The 18,161-nt window shown below is 41.5% G+C and overlaps 1 protein-coding gene across 2 annotated transcripts in view; it reads left to right on the top strand.

Moving 5' to 3' along the window:
* Positions 1-18,161, top strand: part of fstl4 (follistatin-like 4) — an 808,779-nt gene that overhangs the window by 697,824 nt on the left and 92,794 nt on the right. For both annotated transcript variants that reach the window (XM_051933466.1, XM_028812623.2), the window contains exon 7: positions 14,339-14,505. In XM_051933466.1, the coding sequence (XP_051789426.1) occupies positions 14,339-14,505 (167 nt within the window). The remainder of the gene's footprint in view (positions 1-14,338; positions 14,506-18,161) is intronic.

Genomic DNA, 18,161 nt, shown 5'->3' with positions numbered 1-18,161 from the left:
TCTCAAATTACAAATCACTAAATAAAAACAGAGATTTGTGCTGAAATGAATGGTGAAGCAGCCTTATAATTGAGGACAAAAAAAGCGTCAAAACGAAAAAGAAAAAACTTCAAAACAAATTGCCTGAGATACTAATTATCTCATGGTAGATATTGAGAAGACAACTACTGAGCATGTGGCTCATCTTTAAATAAGATGGCTACCAAAACCATGAGAATCCCCTCTCTGACATAACACAGGCACATGGGACACCCCCTAGCGATGAATGGTATCATTACAACCAATACTAAGATTGTGACGTTTGATGACATCACCAACATGCAACTAAATGAAAGAAAATAGACAAAACATGAAACATAAAAAACAAAAAGACCAAAAATGTTAAGATTAATGACAGAATTGTAACAACGCTCAGCGTGGTTCAAATTTGAGGATTGACTCATTTGTTATTCAGACACTGATGTTTGGTTTTCATGCCCCATTAAGCCAACGGACGCTTGTGCTGAGGTGCAAACTTCAACATAAAACAGATCATTTGCAAGACCTTCTCCTCTTCCAGATATCACAGGTGTCGGGATAATTTATATCACATGATATTACCCTTTTAGTCAAGTTTATGTAAAATGCACTTTGACACTCTTTTTGAAGATTCTGATGCAAAGGCATTTCAAATCTAGGCAATATGATATGGGAACCAGTTATGTATTCCGTTGTAAGTGTACACTCACTTTTTACTGCTTGGCCACAGCAGTGAAATGACTTCTAGGGAGCCCTGCCTGTTTCCAGAAATCATAGCAGGACCCGGCCAATTGAGACCGGACATGTTCATCCAGATTAGTGTGTTGTGATTCTGATAATCAGCAGCCCTTGACCTCTTGAACAAAGAAAAAATCCTGACCAAGTGATTCTAACGAAGCAGCCAGAAAAAGGAATAGAGCTAGAAATGGAATAAAACTAGAAAAGTAGAGACTACATGCTAAGGGGCAGCATATGTAATAGGCGTTTACTGCTCACAGCATCTGTAAAAGTGTCACAGGCTTGTGAAAAATGATCTCTAGTCGACAATTTAGTCTGTGAAGATTTTATTTATTGTGGATGCTAGTGGGCTTTTTCAGAGACTGTATACCAAAGAAGCTGTTGTAAAGAATATTGTAGTTAAACAGAAAGCCTCCTCACCAGGAGCGAGTGATCAAAAAGAAGATGGTAACATGAAAAAAAAATAACTTTAAGTCTTATATCTTATTATGCCAAAGAAGACAGCAGATTTTACAATTAGAAAGTTTTATTTACAGAACAAAAAGGGAGGAATTGTGGAGTAATGTATTATTTTATGTGTTAGTTAGCATTAGTGTAAGCTTATAAGTAACTGCAAATAGGAAAAGATCTGTCAGTGGTGCCAAGATGAATAGTTGTAGTATAGTAGTAGAAGCAATTACTTTATGGTATAGTTTTTTGTATTTTTGTTTCTAAGCCATCTGTTTTTTTAATTTTTAAAGCTCAGTGTGTATGTGTCCTCCAAATTTATTAACCAGTGTAGCAGATATAGCGCTTGTCCACCTCTCGAACCCTCAGGTACCACTCTGATGACCAGGTGAAAGTATAATAATAATTCTTTTTATTATAATACAGTGCACCAAGCACTCTCCTCCCCCACACTCATAAACACCAATAAACCAATACAAAACTCTCTCTCCTCCTCGCCCAGACACTTAGCCCACCTTCCTCCCAGCTCAGCTCAGTGTTCTGGGATTTTCCTTAGTCCTTTTATAGCTCCTGACCCGGAAGTGGTTCTAAGCACAACCCACAAGTCCATTTCCTTCCGGGTCAGGGCAAACAGTCCTCTTCTTCATCCCGGGAGCACGTCCGCTTCCTCCAGTCACATGACTGACACGCACTCCCAGGTTATAGGGCATGCAAGAGCCCACTAGCTCCCCTACAGCGACTCCTGGTGGCCCCCAAGGTATCCAGCAGGGCTGTGTCACAACACTACAAAGTCCATGAGGCCCTGCTGGAACTCGGGGCACGAATATGCTGTCCGGAGGGGCTCCTCCTAGCGGCCTGGGGGTGGCGACCAGAGTCCATAGCCGGTCGTCCATCACACCAGATAGGAACGTTCTGTACATCATCGTGTTTACGTGTACTTAGGGAAGCAATACAACCCAGAACTTAGAAGGGGCACTCATACCATCTCCTTTTCATTCACATTACGGATGACTGCTCCCAGGTCCAGCTGAGCTTACTGTTCCTTAATGTTGGAATACTGCCAACTACGCTACTGTAATCTGTAAAGACAGAAGCAGGAAACATAAAAATGGTTTCGGGTACTCGCTGGAAATTCTGTTTAATGAAGATGGAAAAAAGTTGAAAAGAAAAAATTCACTCAAGGGTGCAAACACTTGGCATCAGCTAAGACAAAAAGAGAAGGTGAGCAATCAATCCTTACACCTTAATGGATGGTCGTCAAATGAATGTCAGCTTTCAGAGGCTTCAGTGGTTTTATACTTCCAACTTGGATGGGACAGGGCTCTGTGATGGAAGCAGAAGCTCGGTCAGTCATCTTCTGGCTGGTGAGGATCTCAACTGTGGAACAAAAAGGGAGATGGTATTAGTGAGAGTGGCCCTTCTCTACTCAAGGTGGTATTGCTTACATTTATGAAGCCTTCAAGATGTTCTGTAAGTGCACATGATTTGAGATTTTATTGAAGGGGGAAATCCTTTGGGTATCCTCATGCTTACCTGGTGCACCCCTTGACATCTCAAATTACAAATCACTAAATAAAAACAGAGATTGGCACTGAAATGAAAGGTGAAGCAGCCTTGTAATCAAGGACAAATAAAGTGTCAAAACGAAAAAGAAAAACCTCAAAAACAATCAATGGGGCATGCATTTCATATGATGAGTTTTGCTCTCTGTATACCTACAGTACATACATACATACTGTAAATAGTGTCTGGATGAACTGCTGGTCCTCTCGTAATTATTTCCCTTCAGAGCATACAACTGAATGACCTGAGATGTGGATTATGCAACATGAGTAATATATGTTTTTCTTCATGGAAGTTTCAAATATTGTTTCCTGTTGTCCAGCGTTGGCCACCATTGGGTTGCATTTTATCAGAAAATTTGTTACATCTGTTCATCACAAAAACAAGAGATTACAACATTTTCTCTGCGAAATGAGATAGTGTAAGTAGCATATAAAAATATTTAATATTTAACTGGAGTATTCCTTTAATCCACCTCAATGTCCTACAGAATGGGGCAGCACAAAGCTATAAACCAACCTTGGAGAAGAAGACTTGTCCTGCATTCACTCACTCACACTCACACTGATACTCCTTTATATAGGACTGGCCTTAGCCTATCACACACATCTTTGGGATGCAGTCGGGCAAACGGTATGTGGTGCATGGCTACATTAGAGGCCTAATACAAGAGGACCCAATAACCTTCTGTGGTTGTTTAACTCCATATGTCCAATTCCTTATTAAGTTTGTTTCCATCACATGTTAGTGAGGCACATTTCACTCTGCATTTGCTGCTGCCTGAAGTCATATAGCGCTCTGGTGTTTGGCTTGCACTCCCATGCTGTGGTACAAAGAAGGCCAGAGTGAGTCCCTCAGACTTTTATGAAAAGAGAAAGAGAAGTGCAGTGTAAGAGTAGCGCAGTGGCCAGCTTGTAGGCCGGGGGGTCAGCTGCTGTGATTGCTGCATTGCAGAGAATTCAGACGAGTAGCACGGACCGCTCCAGGCATATCATATTAGATTCAGAAGGATGCTGTCATAAGCATTCCCCTTTACCTCATTTGCCTGCGTCCTTCCTCCAGCAGTACGCATTTGGTTTTGAAATTCTAACCTTCGTCTTTTAGGTTAGCCAGGGGACGCTGTGAATTCTGTGAGCAGCTCTGCTGAGATCTCTTTGAAATCCCCAGAGAACTGAACTACTCGGCATTAGTTACAAATAAACGCATCGTGATTTGCTTTCTCTTAATAACATTCCCACCAACTCCTGTGTAGTAGACATGAGGCTTACCAGACTGTAATTACCAGGCTTTGTTTTATCTTCTATTGAGTACCTGGAACTAGACGGCGGATTCTCCAATCAAAAAGAACAGCACCCTATGTCCATAAATGAATTATACAGTATTAGCTGTTTTCATATATTCCCACTTTTTTCAGTATCAAATCATGTCTGCTCCTGATGACTTATATGTTTAAGCACCATTAGCTCCATGACTACTTGAACTGCGCAGCTTTTTGTTTCCACTGTGTTAAAGTCGGCGATGATGTATCAGCAGTGTCTTTAGTGAGCATCTCATTGAATTCCTGATGAGATTACTGAGTTCAGCTTATGGAGGGGAAATATAGACTCTCTTCCATCAGTTTATTAATCTAATTTTCTATTTGTCTTAATATATTCACTTCAGGCACGCCTTTAATACAATTATTAATTTGATGCTTTTTGACAAGCTTATAGGCACAGGTATGAACCAGTCTCTGTGTTTTACTGGATTTCATTTCTGAGCAGGAACCGGGTGGTGAAACTGAATGACTCCGTGTCTAAGCCCCCCAAAAATCGTGTCTTATGAGCACTCCTTCATTTGTTGTTGTATGAATGGCTGCATTTCACGCATGTATTCAGTAAGAATGGTCAGGCTTGCTAATGACACAACCCTTGTGGGTCTCATCAAATAACAAGACAAGTCTAAGTGAAGGGAAAAAAAAAATAAATGGTGTAGTCTAGATAATGTGAACAAATATTGATATAAAGGAAAGACGCAGCTGAAAATGCTTGTTGTATAAAATGGCGGGTTGGTCTCTATTTAATGATGAAGTGCAGCTTAAGGGTTTGATAGGTGTGTGAGGACACCTCCAGAGTTACCTTTGGCATGATATTATTTGAAAAAGTGGTCTTCTTGTTGATCGTTACATACCAAGTGTGGACTGTTGTTGAGATTCATTAAAGGGACTGGTGGCAGACGGAACCAAGGGGGATCACAGCTGCTTCTCCAGTTTTGGCAACTTCAGAATGTAAAGGAGAAAGATGACGTGAGAGCTCTATGGTCTCTTCCAGGACCATCCCTTGTGGTCCCTTTGTCTGAGTCTCAGTGGGCTCATTCGGACAATCACCCAATTACACACATCAAGGAAAGGTTATAGAAGCAGCAGAGAATTCATGGTCCTGGACACCTCCATTTTCTGCACTTTGGGACCCTCCGTAGTATAAATGTTTGGTCTCATATCCATTGTCACTCCCCTCACAATGGCTGTAAGGCTCAGTGTGGTCACTCGGCTCACTTATCCCAGGACATGGCCTACAAGCTGTCATTAGTCAGGAGTCATTGGCACCCATTTACAGACTAGTCAAGTAAATCCCACAGATAATAACATTTTGTTTTTATAAAATATTGTCAGCAGGAGTGTAGCTCAAAGTGCTTTAAAAACAAGAAAAGGAAAAATGAAAATTACAGAAGAGAGAAAAATGAAGAATATCTAATGGAGATGAATGAAAATTAAGTTACAATTAAAATTAGATCATCTTTAAGCCTCTGATGGGTATAATTGCAAATATCAGTGCCTGATTTGATAACATATGCTAAGGATAACAAAACTGCAGCGGGTGAAAATGCTGGAAAAAAAAATAAACCTCTAGGGGGTTCCAAGGCCAAAGGACCACCAGCCTCAAGACATTCTATAGCACTTACATGTGATTAAATTATTTAGTATGATGAAAAGTCCAACACGATTTGATGCTGCAGACCAATAATAACAGAACCTGGAGGAGACCTTGGACTGTCAAAATTCCACTTTCCTTCATGGCTCACCTTTACAATTCTTACTGTTGGCATCTTGCAAATCTTGAACCCTTTTCCATCTATTCATTTTTCAGAATGTATGCATTTTCCCAGCAGAACTGAAGCCACTTCATCGCCGGATATACTCGTGTATGCACCTACACTCACTCATAAGGTTACCTGTCACTCTAACCTACCCATCTTTACCCATCAGAGAAGGTGGTGAAAACCGCTGTCCAGTTTGGGGATTAAACTTGGAGCTCTGACAACCATGGTGCAGCCTCATGTAACATTTAAGAATTTAGACATCTTCATGATATGTGTGGTTTATGTCACAGTTGATAGAGAATTTACTTGGATGTTACACTGGCTTTTGGATACGTAGGTAGGGCAATTAAATGCAAAAAATAATCTAAAAATGTATATTTATTAAATTTTGATTGAGTGCAAGGGCGTCATGGTGGCGCAGTGGTAGCGCTGCTGCCTCGCAGTAAGGAGACCTGGGTTCGCTTCTCGGGCCCTCCCTGCGTGGAGTTTGCATGTTCTCCCCATGTCTGTGTGGGTTTCCTCCAGGTGCTCCGGTTTCCTCCCACAGTTCAAAGACATGCAGGTTAGGTGCATTGGCGATCCTAAATTGTGCGTGTGTGTGTGTGTGTGTGTGTGCGTGTGTGTGTGTGTGTGTATATGTACCCTGCGATGGGCTGGTGTCCTGCCTGGGGTTTGTTTCCTGCCTTGTGCCCTGTGTTGGCTGGGATTGGCTCCAGCAAGACCCCCCCGTGACCCTGGTGTTAGGATAATAGCGGGTTGGATAATGGATGGATGGATGATTGGATGGACAGACAACCCTTTCAAGTGGGCTCTGCATAATACCTGATCACCCAAAGCTATTCCCCATTTCATGGGACACAAAAGGTCTCTCAGCTGAATCCAGAAATTTAATTTTCTTTTTAGTGTTAGTCAGCCATCTGCTAGTGTGAATTTATGTGTGTGCTACCTAGTAAGAGAGTTTTCTCCACTTCAGAATGAGTTCCTGCATTTGTGGTCAAGTTGACAGTAGAAGCTGCGCAGAGAAAAGCAACTAAGAGCATCCTTGGACTAAAGGGGAAGGAGGAACTGAACACGTTTTGAGTTATAGTGGCACAGGGGTCTTTTAAGTGTCTCTGAGGACTAGAGAAGTGTCTATCAACTATGCTGGACCGATGATACTGGACAAAAATGTGACTTGAGCTGTGAGGCAGCACTGCTAACTATTCACTACTGTGCCTAAAACAGCAAGACGTCACAATAACCACATACAAAGTACGAAATGTGGCCACAAACTAGCAATAACTACAAGGGGGAGTGAAGCTAAAGATAGAAAATGGGATTTATTAGAAAATGCAACAAACTTTAACAAACTGATAATGTAATTTCTCAGCGTCGTCTCCACCCTTCTCAATGCAACTTGCGCCACCTGCCTGGGATTCCAGCAGAATAAAAGGTTTTGTCTTGTCTCTTATGCAACCACTCGTGCACCACTTTCTTCATGTCGTCATCTGTCTTGAATCAGACGACCACCCAGATGTTTTTTTAGTGGTCCATAAAAGGTAGAAATCACACGGTGCCAAATCTGGTGAATAAGGAGGATGTGGCAAAACCTCAAACTCCAGTTTCTCCAGACAAGCCTTGGTGTTCTTAGCAGTGTGTGGGCAGGCAGGCATTGTCTTGCAGAAAAAAGACTCCTTGAGGCAGCAGGCCCCACCATTGGATCAAATAGCAGGCTTCGTGTTTGTCTCCAGCAAGTCAACAGAAACTTGCACTGGTGACTGTAATGCCCATCGGCATTGTAGTGGTCGACAAAAACTCGGGTGGCACAAGTGGTTGCGAGGACAAGGCAAACCTTTTATTCTGCTGGAATCCCAACACTTCCAGGGCAGGTGCACAAGTGCACTGAGAAGAGTGGAGACGACATTGAGAAATGACAGCATCAGTTTTTGTTAAGGTTCATTCCATTTTTTAATCAATCCCATTTTCTAACTTTAGCTTGACTCCCCCTCGTAAATAAAAAACACACACACACTCTCTTGTTTCATCTTCAGCATCCTGGTAGATGGTAGCAGATTCTTATCAAGAATATCCCAATACATTTCTCTATTCATCCTTCCTTCAATTTCATGAAGTCTGCCAGTATTTTGGTGTGTTTTTGGGGTGATGTGCTGTGCCATTTGTCCTCCAAACATGGTGTGTGTAATGGCATCCAAAGAGTTCAATTTTGGTCTCATCTGACCTGACTCTATCCTCCCAGTATTTCATTGGCTTTTTCTTCAGCAGTGAAGTCTTTTGCGGGGAGCATGCATAGAGGCCATGGCGGTTGAGTGCATTACTTATTGTTTTCTTTGAAACAACTGTACCTGCTAATTCCAGGTCTTTCTGAAGCTCTCCGTGAGTGGTCCTTGGCTCTTGGACAGCTCTTCTGAATATTCTTTTGACTCCTCTGTCAGAAATCTTGCGAGGACCACATGGTCGGTGGCCGGTTCATGGTGAAATGATGTTCTTTCCACTTCCGGATTATGGCCCCAGAGGTGCTCACTGGAGCAGTCACTGGAAGTATAGAAATATGTCTGTAACCAATGCCATCAGTATGTTTTTCACAGGTCTTGAGAGAGCTCTCTGCTTTTACCCATCATGAGATGCTCCTTGTGTGACACCTTGGTAATGAGAAACCTTTTTTATAGGCCTTCAATTAGGACTAAACCAGCTGATGTTCATTTGCTAGGGGGCTTTCAGGATTGCTTTTGAAAGTTACAGACAGATTTCAGCTGGTTTCTTGGCTTTCCATGCCTTTCTGTACCTCCTTTTCTTCACATCTTCAATAATTTTTCCCTATGTCATTCCACTTTATTACACATACTGTAACTTAATTTATGGACTTATTTGCTTTGCTTTCTTTGTAAGTGTGGATTACTTGGGTCGTTACCGACATCTGGTGTCAGTTTTATGTCAAAAGCCCCATTAGAAATATATTTACTGAGAAAAACGTTGACACATTCAATACTTATTTCCCCGCTGTATATGGGAGCCATACCAGAAGAGCACACTGCCTACTGTACTAGGGAAACAACTCTTCTCCTTCCCATCCTCAATTTTCTCTTCCCAACTGGAAATGGGAGGATACCCATCAATCTGGATGTACTTCCAATTGTGAGCACCTGGCTGCTTAATGGAGCATCCTCCATCCCGGGGCAGTCCATCCGTTAGGGTTATTACAAGGGGTTATGAATGCCCTAAAGAGTGGTTAGGGCTACCAACTATAGTAAGGTTACAATGTCTTCCCTTTGCTGTACTGAAGTTTAGCATGCAGGGTAAACTGAAGTGACTAATGTGAGCCCAGGATCATTTCTTTTCTTCCACATGCAGAGGTGTCTTTATTCTAATAGCTCTGAGGTTTTCATTTCCACTACATTGGCCTGTGAAGGTCCATTCATCTGGACAGTAAATGAAAGAGGCAGTTTTGTGAGGCTATAATTACAGGCTTATTAAGTATCAGGCACTTGAGTTTTTTTTTTTGCATTTAATTACAGCTTAATTAGTTAATTATTGCGATTGTGTACTTGCTACTGTTAATTATTGTTGATTAGCTTTCATTTAATGTGCTGTCCCTTATAAAAAAAATGAGTCACAGGTCACCCTGAAGAGAAGACAGACTGAAGGAGCAGCAGCTGCTGGAGACGACCCACAGTGCATTGCACAATCTGAGTTAAGCTTAGGCGAGCAGGAAGGCTGTGTGAGGAGAAGAAGGGTCTCATCGTTGTTTATACAGGATAGGGTTTGGCGATGAGAAGGATGGCAAGGACACCCTGTCTCATCTTCTCAGGTGGCCTGATACCTCTGCCTTTACTTTACATAATGTTAAGGATCGTCTCCATCTATGCCCTAACTTTGACATTCAATCTGAATCAGTCGCCACTCACGATTTCTCCCTTGAATGACTGAAATGGAGTAGCTGATGCATTGCAACAATCACAATGATGCTACTAAATCAAAACTTTCACCAGAGTTAGTAAAAGCTTCATTTCAGGTGAAAAATAGTTCAACCCTGAGTCCCTGACTGGCAATTTGTGAAACCTTTTCTTTTTTTTTTTCTTTTAATGATAAATTTAAAGTCGAAACAAGTCTTGAATGTCCTGATGTCATTTCCAAAAGCTAGTAAAGGCATGGCTTACCTTGTAACAGTAATCCTTGGATTGTACCTTTTGTATCTTTGGGATTTCCTCAAAGTGCAAATCATAATACATTCTAAACTTTAAATCACATTTCACACAAAAAGAACGGAGCTTGGCTAATCTACGCAGCTTCTTAAAATGCCACTCAGCCAGCTGATGGGTGACCTAAAAGTTGAACTAAGAGCCTCCATTTTGTTTTATGGCTGCCACAAGTGTTGATCTCACTGTAAATCATAAGTGCTACAGCTTAACTGTAGAGCTGTGTATCCAAAGCGTCCACTTTCACTGGCACAGTGCTCACTTAGGACAGGAAGGGATGACAGGTGTCTGCTTACAGTGGTGTGAAAAACTATTTGCCCCCTTCCTGATTTCTTATTCTTTTGCATGTTTGTCACACAAAATGTTTCTGATCATCAAACACATTTAACCATTAGTCAAATATAACACAAGTAAACACAAAATGCAGTTTTTAAATGATGGTGTTTATTATTTAGGGAGAAAAAAAAATCCAAACCTACATGGCCCTGTGTGAAAAAGTAATTGCCCCCTTGTTAAAAAATAACCTAACTGTGGTGTATCACACCTGAGTTCAATTTCCGTAGCCACCCCCAGGCCTGATTACTGCCACACCTGTTTCAATCAAGAAATCACTTAAATAGGAGCTGCCTGTCACAGAGAAGTAGACCAAAAGCACCTCAAAAGCTAGACATCATGCCAAGATCCAAAGAAATTCAGGAACAAATGAGAACAGAAGTAATTGAGATCTATCAGTCTGGTAAAGGTTATAAAGCCATTTCTAAAGCTTTGGGACTCCAGCGAACCACAGTGAGAGCCATTATCCACAAATGGCAAAAACATGGAACAGTGGTGAACCTTCCCAGGAGTGGCCGACCGACCAAAATTACCCCAAGAGCGCAGAGACGACTCATCCGAGAGGTCACAAAAGACCCCAGGACAACGTCTAAAGAACTGCAGGCCTCACTTGCCTCAATTAAGGTCAGTGTTCACGACTCCACCATAAGAAAGAGACTGGGCAAAAACGGCCTGCATGGCAGATTTCCAAGACGCAAACCACTGTTAAGCAAAAAGAACATTAGGGCTCATCTCAATTTTGCTAAGAAACATCTCAATGATTGCCAAGACTTTTGGGAAAATACTTTGTAGACTGATGAGTCAAAAGTTGAACTTTTTGGAAGGCAAATGTCCCGTTACATCTGGCGTAAAAGGAACACAGCATTTCAGAAAAAGAACATCATACCAACAGTAAAATATGGTGGTGGTAGTGTGATGGTCTGGGGTTGTTTTGCTGCTTCAGGACCTGGAAGGCTTGCTGTGATAGATGGAACCATGAATTCTACTGTCTACCAAAAAATCCTGAAGGAGAATGTCCGGCCATCTGTTCGTCAACTCAAGCTGAAGCGATCTTGGGTGCTGCAACAGGACAATGACCCAAAACACACCAGCAAATCCACCTCTGAATGGCTGAAGAAAAACAAAATGAAGACTTTGGAGTGGCCTAGTCAAAGTCCTGACCTGAATCCAATTGAGATGCTATGGCATGACCTTAAAAAGGCGGTTCATGCTAGAAAACCCTCAAATAAAGCTGAATTACAACAATTTTGCAAAGATGAGTGGGCCAAAATTCCTCCAGAGCGCTGTAAAAGACTCATTGCAAGTTATCGCAAACGCTTGATTGCAGTTATTGCTGCTAAGGGTGGCCCAACCAGTTATTAGGTTCAGGGGGCAATTACTTTTTCACACAGGGCCATGGTAGGTTTGATTTTTTTTTCTCCCTAAATAATAAAAACCACCATTTACAAACTGCATTTTGTGTTTACTTGTGTTATATTTGACTAATGGTTAAATGTGTTTGATGACCAGAAACATTTTGTGTGACAAACATGCAAAAGAATAAGAAATCAGGAAGGGGGCAAATAGTTTTTCACACCACTGTATGTACCAGGGGGCATAAAAAGACTGGCAGCAACTCCTCAGCCTTTTTAAATAAAAAAAAATTTTAATTCAGTCTGTGGAGTTTGCATGTTTGTCTGTATTCTGTTATGATTTGACTTTGTTACAGATTTTTTTTCACTGCTTTGTTTTCAATTTTCCTTGGATGTTCTGGTTTATGTAAAGGCTTTGAAGGTTGCTAATATTTTGTTGTAAACAACTTTTATTCAATAATGTTAAAATCTTTAATATCTTTCTGCAGGTGCCATCTTGTTGTAATTTACTATGTGTGTATTGTTGTTAGCCGTGATGTCACCTCACACGACTTCTAGCTGTTGGGCATGAGAGACTTGCTGACTGAAACCTATGATCTCATTGCCAGATCATGTTAATTTACGTCATTGAAAATCACTGGCCGTGTCACATTTACTGACTGTGTGCCACTCTTCCAGCACAGTCATGCTTGCTTCTTTTTGTGACAGGCAATACTGTGCTGCCTGATGGTAGCCCGGAACTGTAACGAAGGGTTAAAATATACAGCAAGTTCATTCTCAATCTCTTTTTTCCATTCTATTTTATTATACAATGTATGAGACATCAGACAGACAAGACTCTCTTCTGTTGGTAAGGTCCAAAACACCCATTTCACATCTCTGCCTGATGGGCATTATATTTCCAGATGAGCATTCATTGGTTGACAGTTCTCATGCACACAGATCCCGCCCCTGTGACTAAATCAAGCAGTTTTGATTGTGCTGGGATGAGTGGTGGACTAGCTGGAGTGAGTCGCTGTCCATGTCACATCGTGCAAGTGACTTCACAGAAACACACTGCTGACTGCCACCGACTCACTAAAATTATGTAAATGAAGGGTATGACTGAAAATCGCTGGAAAAGTCGCATAATGTGAAATGGTGTTTAGAGGATATAAAGGTTACCTCATAGTTCTGGATAATAACCTTTTGTGGGAAGTGTATTTTGTGTATTGACCTTCTAGTTGCAGCTTTCTTTTCTTGCTACTTTAATGTCTGGTATTTTGTTGTAGGCTTGATGACAGAATATTTAGACTTCCCGAGTTTCAAACTTTGCATGATTTTAGACTACGTTTCATCTCTTGATTTTTCCTCATCAAAAATTTGCCCGAACCTTTTCCGTGGCAGAATATTTTCTTCTTTTATTGCAGTTAGCACTAAATTGATTTGCTAATCTAAATTGGCCCAGTGAGTGTGAGCGGCGCATCTTGCAGCAGACTGGAATCCCATTCATTGTTGGTTCCTGTCTTTGTGCTGTCTTGGCAGAAAAAGCAACAGTGTTTATGCACCTAGGAAAAAAGAAGTGGTCAAAAAATACTAGGATCATCACCAGGAAATCAAGCTCCACTCTTGGAGGAACCAAAAACACTAAGTCAAAAAGTCATTAACAAAAACCAGTTCAGAAAACGCTAAACAGTCTTCAGGAACTTATCCACAAACTCCAATAAGAAATGGCAGAGATAAAGACTTTTTTAACCCCTCTTTGTAATGGGCATTGTTGCTGTGATCTGTGTGGCCACTGGCATAACAACCCACTAATGCAGCATTTCCCAATCTTTGTAGTGTCACAACCCAGTTTTTCACAACCCTGCAGGGGAGGGTCCTGCTTCTGAATGTCTGAGTGGTCCTCCTTGGTGGATTGAACATGATCGTCAAAGCCTGGGCTCTGCATGACCACCAGAGCGTCAGAGTGTTGGCTAACTCAAGTGCAATCGTCAATTATTGGTGAATCGTACATGATCATCAGAGTAGGGGTTGGAGAGGTCGTCCAGGATTGGCCGCAATCCACTTACGATGCCGCCACTGTGAATCAAGCGCAATCATCAGAGCAGGTTAGGGGGTTGTCCAGAGCTGGCTGTGGCCCACAAGCAATGCTGCAGCTGCCGACAATTTGGGTAACACTGGACTAGCATCATAATGGCAGAGTTACAAAATGGCATCAAAACAAATATGAATGTTGTAAAATAAATTTCAAAGTATTTAACAGAAATCCAAAAAATAAAGGAACTACTGAAAAATACTCCTGGGAGTCTAGAAACGCTCAAATGCCTTTGATAAAGGAAAAATGTGAATTAATCAGATTAGGAAAAACGAAAGAATGAAGTTAAATCGCAGCAACCTCACACTCTGGACTCCTGCACTCTCACAACCCATCTTCAGAAAATGGATGGACCTTCCATAGCTTGATCAAGGAATGATTACTAGTTTTTTGTTAACATATTTACAGTAGCTCCGTTCAAAGCAATTGGCAACATGAGGTCCTTCATATCTGCAAATAACAGAAAAGGAAATTGCAAAATTAAAAGTCGATGTTCATCATGCATGTCCAACATATTTCTTCTGACTTCTTTCTTTCAGAGGTTGTGCAGCTGAGCCTCCCTGAAGAACAGAAGTCCAGCGTGTCTACCGTAACTGTGGGTCTCAGTACGGTCCTGCTTTGTGGCATTCAAGGGACGCTGCGGCCGCCAGTCATTTGGAAGCGAAATGGAATTGTATTGAATTTCTTGGATTTGGAAGATATTAATGTAAGTTGATCTATCACATTGTTCTAGATAGTGCCAGAATTAAGATATTGTTTTTATAATGCAATGAAGAAATCTGTCTGTTTGGGTCTTACTTGGTATCACCCAACACAAACTTGCCTCCCATTCATTATCAGTAATGTCAGTGGTCACACATCACTGATCGGAGTCTTTAATCATATTGACAGGTTTGTTTATGAAAATATGCTGTGGAAAATGAGAATGTATTTGATGCATTTATAGATCATCTGTTTCATTCTGCAAGCCTGCTGCTTGGCAGATTGTGCTGGAGCCTATTGAATGCTAACGGAGACAGAAGATGTTGTCGTGCTCCTTTAATAAAATGTGTCAAATTGGAATTAACATGAGCTTCACTATTTACAATTACTGCAGCTCTAGGCCACGAAGGTGGCACAGTGTTTAGCCCTGCTGCCATGCAGTTGGAGTGTCCTGGGTTCAAATCCCATCACCTGACATTATCTGTGGGAGTTCTCCCCTCCGCATCTCTCAAGGCATGCCAGTTAGCTTAATGATGCTAAATTGGCCCTGCATGAGGTAATGTGAGTTGTGGCTTTGTGTGGGTGAAAAGGTTCTGCAGTGGACTGAGACCCTGACCTGGGTTATGTCATGCCTAATGCCCAATGCTGCTAGGATTGGCTCTGGCCCCTCTGACACTGAAGTTGATTATGCAAGCTGGAGAGTGTTATGTTTATGAACGTATGCTGTGAAAAATGAGAATATGTTTGAGGCATTTATAGGTCATCTGTTTCAATCTATAAGCCTGCTGCTTGGGAGATTGTACTGAAGCCTATTGAATGGTAATGGAGACATAAGATGGCATCATGCTGTTTTAATGAAATATTTCAAATGGGAATTAACAAGAGGCCCACAACTTTACTGTTCTTTTATTTTTTACACTTGTGATTACTACCTTTATAGATCAGAATGGTGGTGCAGTGTTTATCGTTGCTACCACATGGCTCATATTTCATGGCTGTGAATCTAGGTCTAGACACCATCAGTATGGAGTCTGCATGTTCTCCCCTTGTCCGTATCAGCTTTTCTCCTGATACCTCAATTTTCATCACACATCCCAATTCCAGTGAGTCTCATCCTAGCCATCATGTTTGTAGACTTGCAGAGCCAGACATGTAATATGTACAACTGGAGACCACCATGAGCGAATTTTGCTCAAAACTTGGTGAGAACATTTAGACAGTTCACATTTCTAAACCAATCCAATGTCTCATAAATGTGGTGCTCAAAATAGCGGTGGTGATTAGAGTAATGGTGCTCTCGTTAACTTGGTCCAACAATGCTTACAATGACCTGCTTACAGCCAAAAATTCTATTAAAAATCCACTATTACATATATAAATGTGTGTCGCATGTCCAGAGAGTACATTGCATTGCAACCTTTCTATAAAATAAGATTATTCAAGACAATGACATTCAAAGACATTAATGGACCAGTCATAAAGGTGAACGGTATGTTGATGCCAGTGCCGTGTGCGCTTTCTGTTGTTCAGTTTATGACGACATCATCAGAATCAATGTAAGGTTGAAAAAATTGGAAGTTACACTTCGGATAAAATGAATTGCAAAATTTAGATTCAAAGTTAATGATGTGTCACACCCAGTTAGAAGGGCTTAAAAAGAACTGCCATTGACAATGAAGAGTCAGAGGAGATATAGATTCTGGTACTCAAAACACCCAAATCAGTAAATATGCCTAACAATGCTGACGCCACTCCAGCAGAACCATGGATGACACTACACAACGTCCACCTTCTGAATGCACATCGAAACAAGTGTCTTAGGAAAGTTAACATTTTTGTCTCATTGGAAATGCAAATGTGCATTGCCAGAATATGTCCTATAGGCGAAGATGCTTATCTAAACTGTGGCGGACCACCGGAAGGACCGGAGGAGAGAATATTTTCAAGACTGTTTCTTCCCCGTACCGGTAGAAGGCAGCCCCCTTGGCTTCCAACAGGGCCATGGGTCATGAGCATGGAGCTCATCCATTGTACTATTCCCTTCATGATTTTAAACACAGTCATGTCTCCAAGGATTCCGGAGAGATGAGCGGTTGCTCATGGAGTCCCGAATGATGCACATTACCTGCATTGTGAGGGAGTGTCAGTTACGGCACTATGGCCATGTGGTGTGTTTCCCCGAGGGTGATCCAGCTCGTAAGATCCTCATTGTTGGGGACCCTGAACCAGGCCAAGGGGTCGCCCATGTAACACCTGGCTGCGGCAGATAGAGGGTAATTTCCAGAGGGTAGGACTGAACCGCATGTCTGCCTGGGGGGTTACAAACTGGTATCCCGAGTTGTTTTGTCATGTAGCGGGTGCAGCAATGCACTGTACCAGTGCATGCTCCCCAACCTGACTTGACTTGACTTGAGTCATGTCTCCTCTTAATCTTCTTTTGCTTAAACTGAAAAGGCTCAGCTCTTTTAATCTTTCACAATTCATCCCCTGTAGCCCTGGAATCAGCCTAGTCTCTCTTCTCTGGGGCTTTTCTAGCGCTGCCTGGAGACCAAAACTGCACACAGTACACCAGATGAGGCCTCACCAGTGTGTTATAAAGCTTGAGCAGAACCTCCTTGGACTTGAACTCCACACATCCAAGACGCTATTATAACCTGAAATTCTCTTAGCCTTCTTAATGGCTTCTGAACACTGTCAGGAAGTTGATAGCGTAGAGTCCATTATGACTCCTAAATCCTTCACATAAGGAAAACACAAGGTGTCCATCGATTGTTATGCTGACATTTCTATACCTTATATGTATATATAGCTTTAGCCTTTGCTGTCTTAGTGTTTGTAGGCATCCAGAACTGGAAGACTAAGAGTGACTTAGAGTTAAATGGCAACAAATCAGAAGATATCCGAATGGGTAACCCCAAATAAAAAAAATCTGTTGTCACATGTTACTATGAATGGTCATTTGATTTCTCTCTCTTCTATGATTGCATAAGCTGGGGTGTTGATCCTACACTGTATTCCCAAAGCCATATTGCCATGGTTTGTAAAACGTTTTTCTATCATTTAGTCGAAACATCTTTATCTAGGTGTGATGCCAAGAAATTGGTTCACATTTTTATTTCATTCCATCTTGACCATTGTAGTTCTCAGTTTGTTGGCCTCCCCTTTAAAACCATCCAGAGATTGCAGTATGTTCTAAATATTACCAAAAAATGGAAATAAACTTGTATAACCCTTGTTCTGTCACTCCTTGACTGGTTTCCTGTTAATGTGAGGATCCATTTTAAGGTTGTCCACAAATGTGTCACAGCTGCTCCTATTGCCGCTCACCTTATGTACACCCATTGGTTCCCTTAGGCCCAGATGTTCTAACTCTTTGGTGGTGCTTCAAAAGATGCTGCATACTATGGGCAACCATGACTTCTGCTCTACTGGTCCATGCATGTGGAGAGTCTTTTAGTTTGTTTGGTTTCTCAGCATCGTTTGCCTGTTTTTCAGTGTGCTTTTAGTGTTGTTAATGAATAACAGTCAGCCATGGCTCCTAATGTTATCATGTATATTTTATATAAAAGCAATATTATTAGTATAAATAATAGTAGTAGAATACTTTGGAACCCACAATTCTGACCCTGGAGGTACTCTTGGCTTGAGGCCTGTGGTCCC

The sequence above is a fragment of the Erpetoichthys calabaricus genome, chromosome 11 (assembly GCF_900747795.2).
Source record: "Erpetoichthys calabaricus chromosome 11, fErpCal1.3, whole genome shotgun sequence".
Lineage (NCBI taxonomy): Eukaryota > Metazoa > Chordata > Cladistia > Polypteriformes > Polypteridae > Erpetoichthys > Erpetoichthys calabaricus.
Note: the sequence above shows the minus strand (reverse complement) of the source record. Positions and strands in the feature narration are given on the sequence as shown.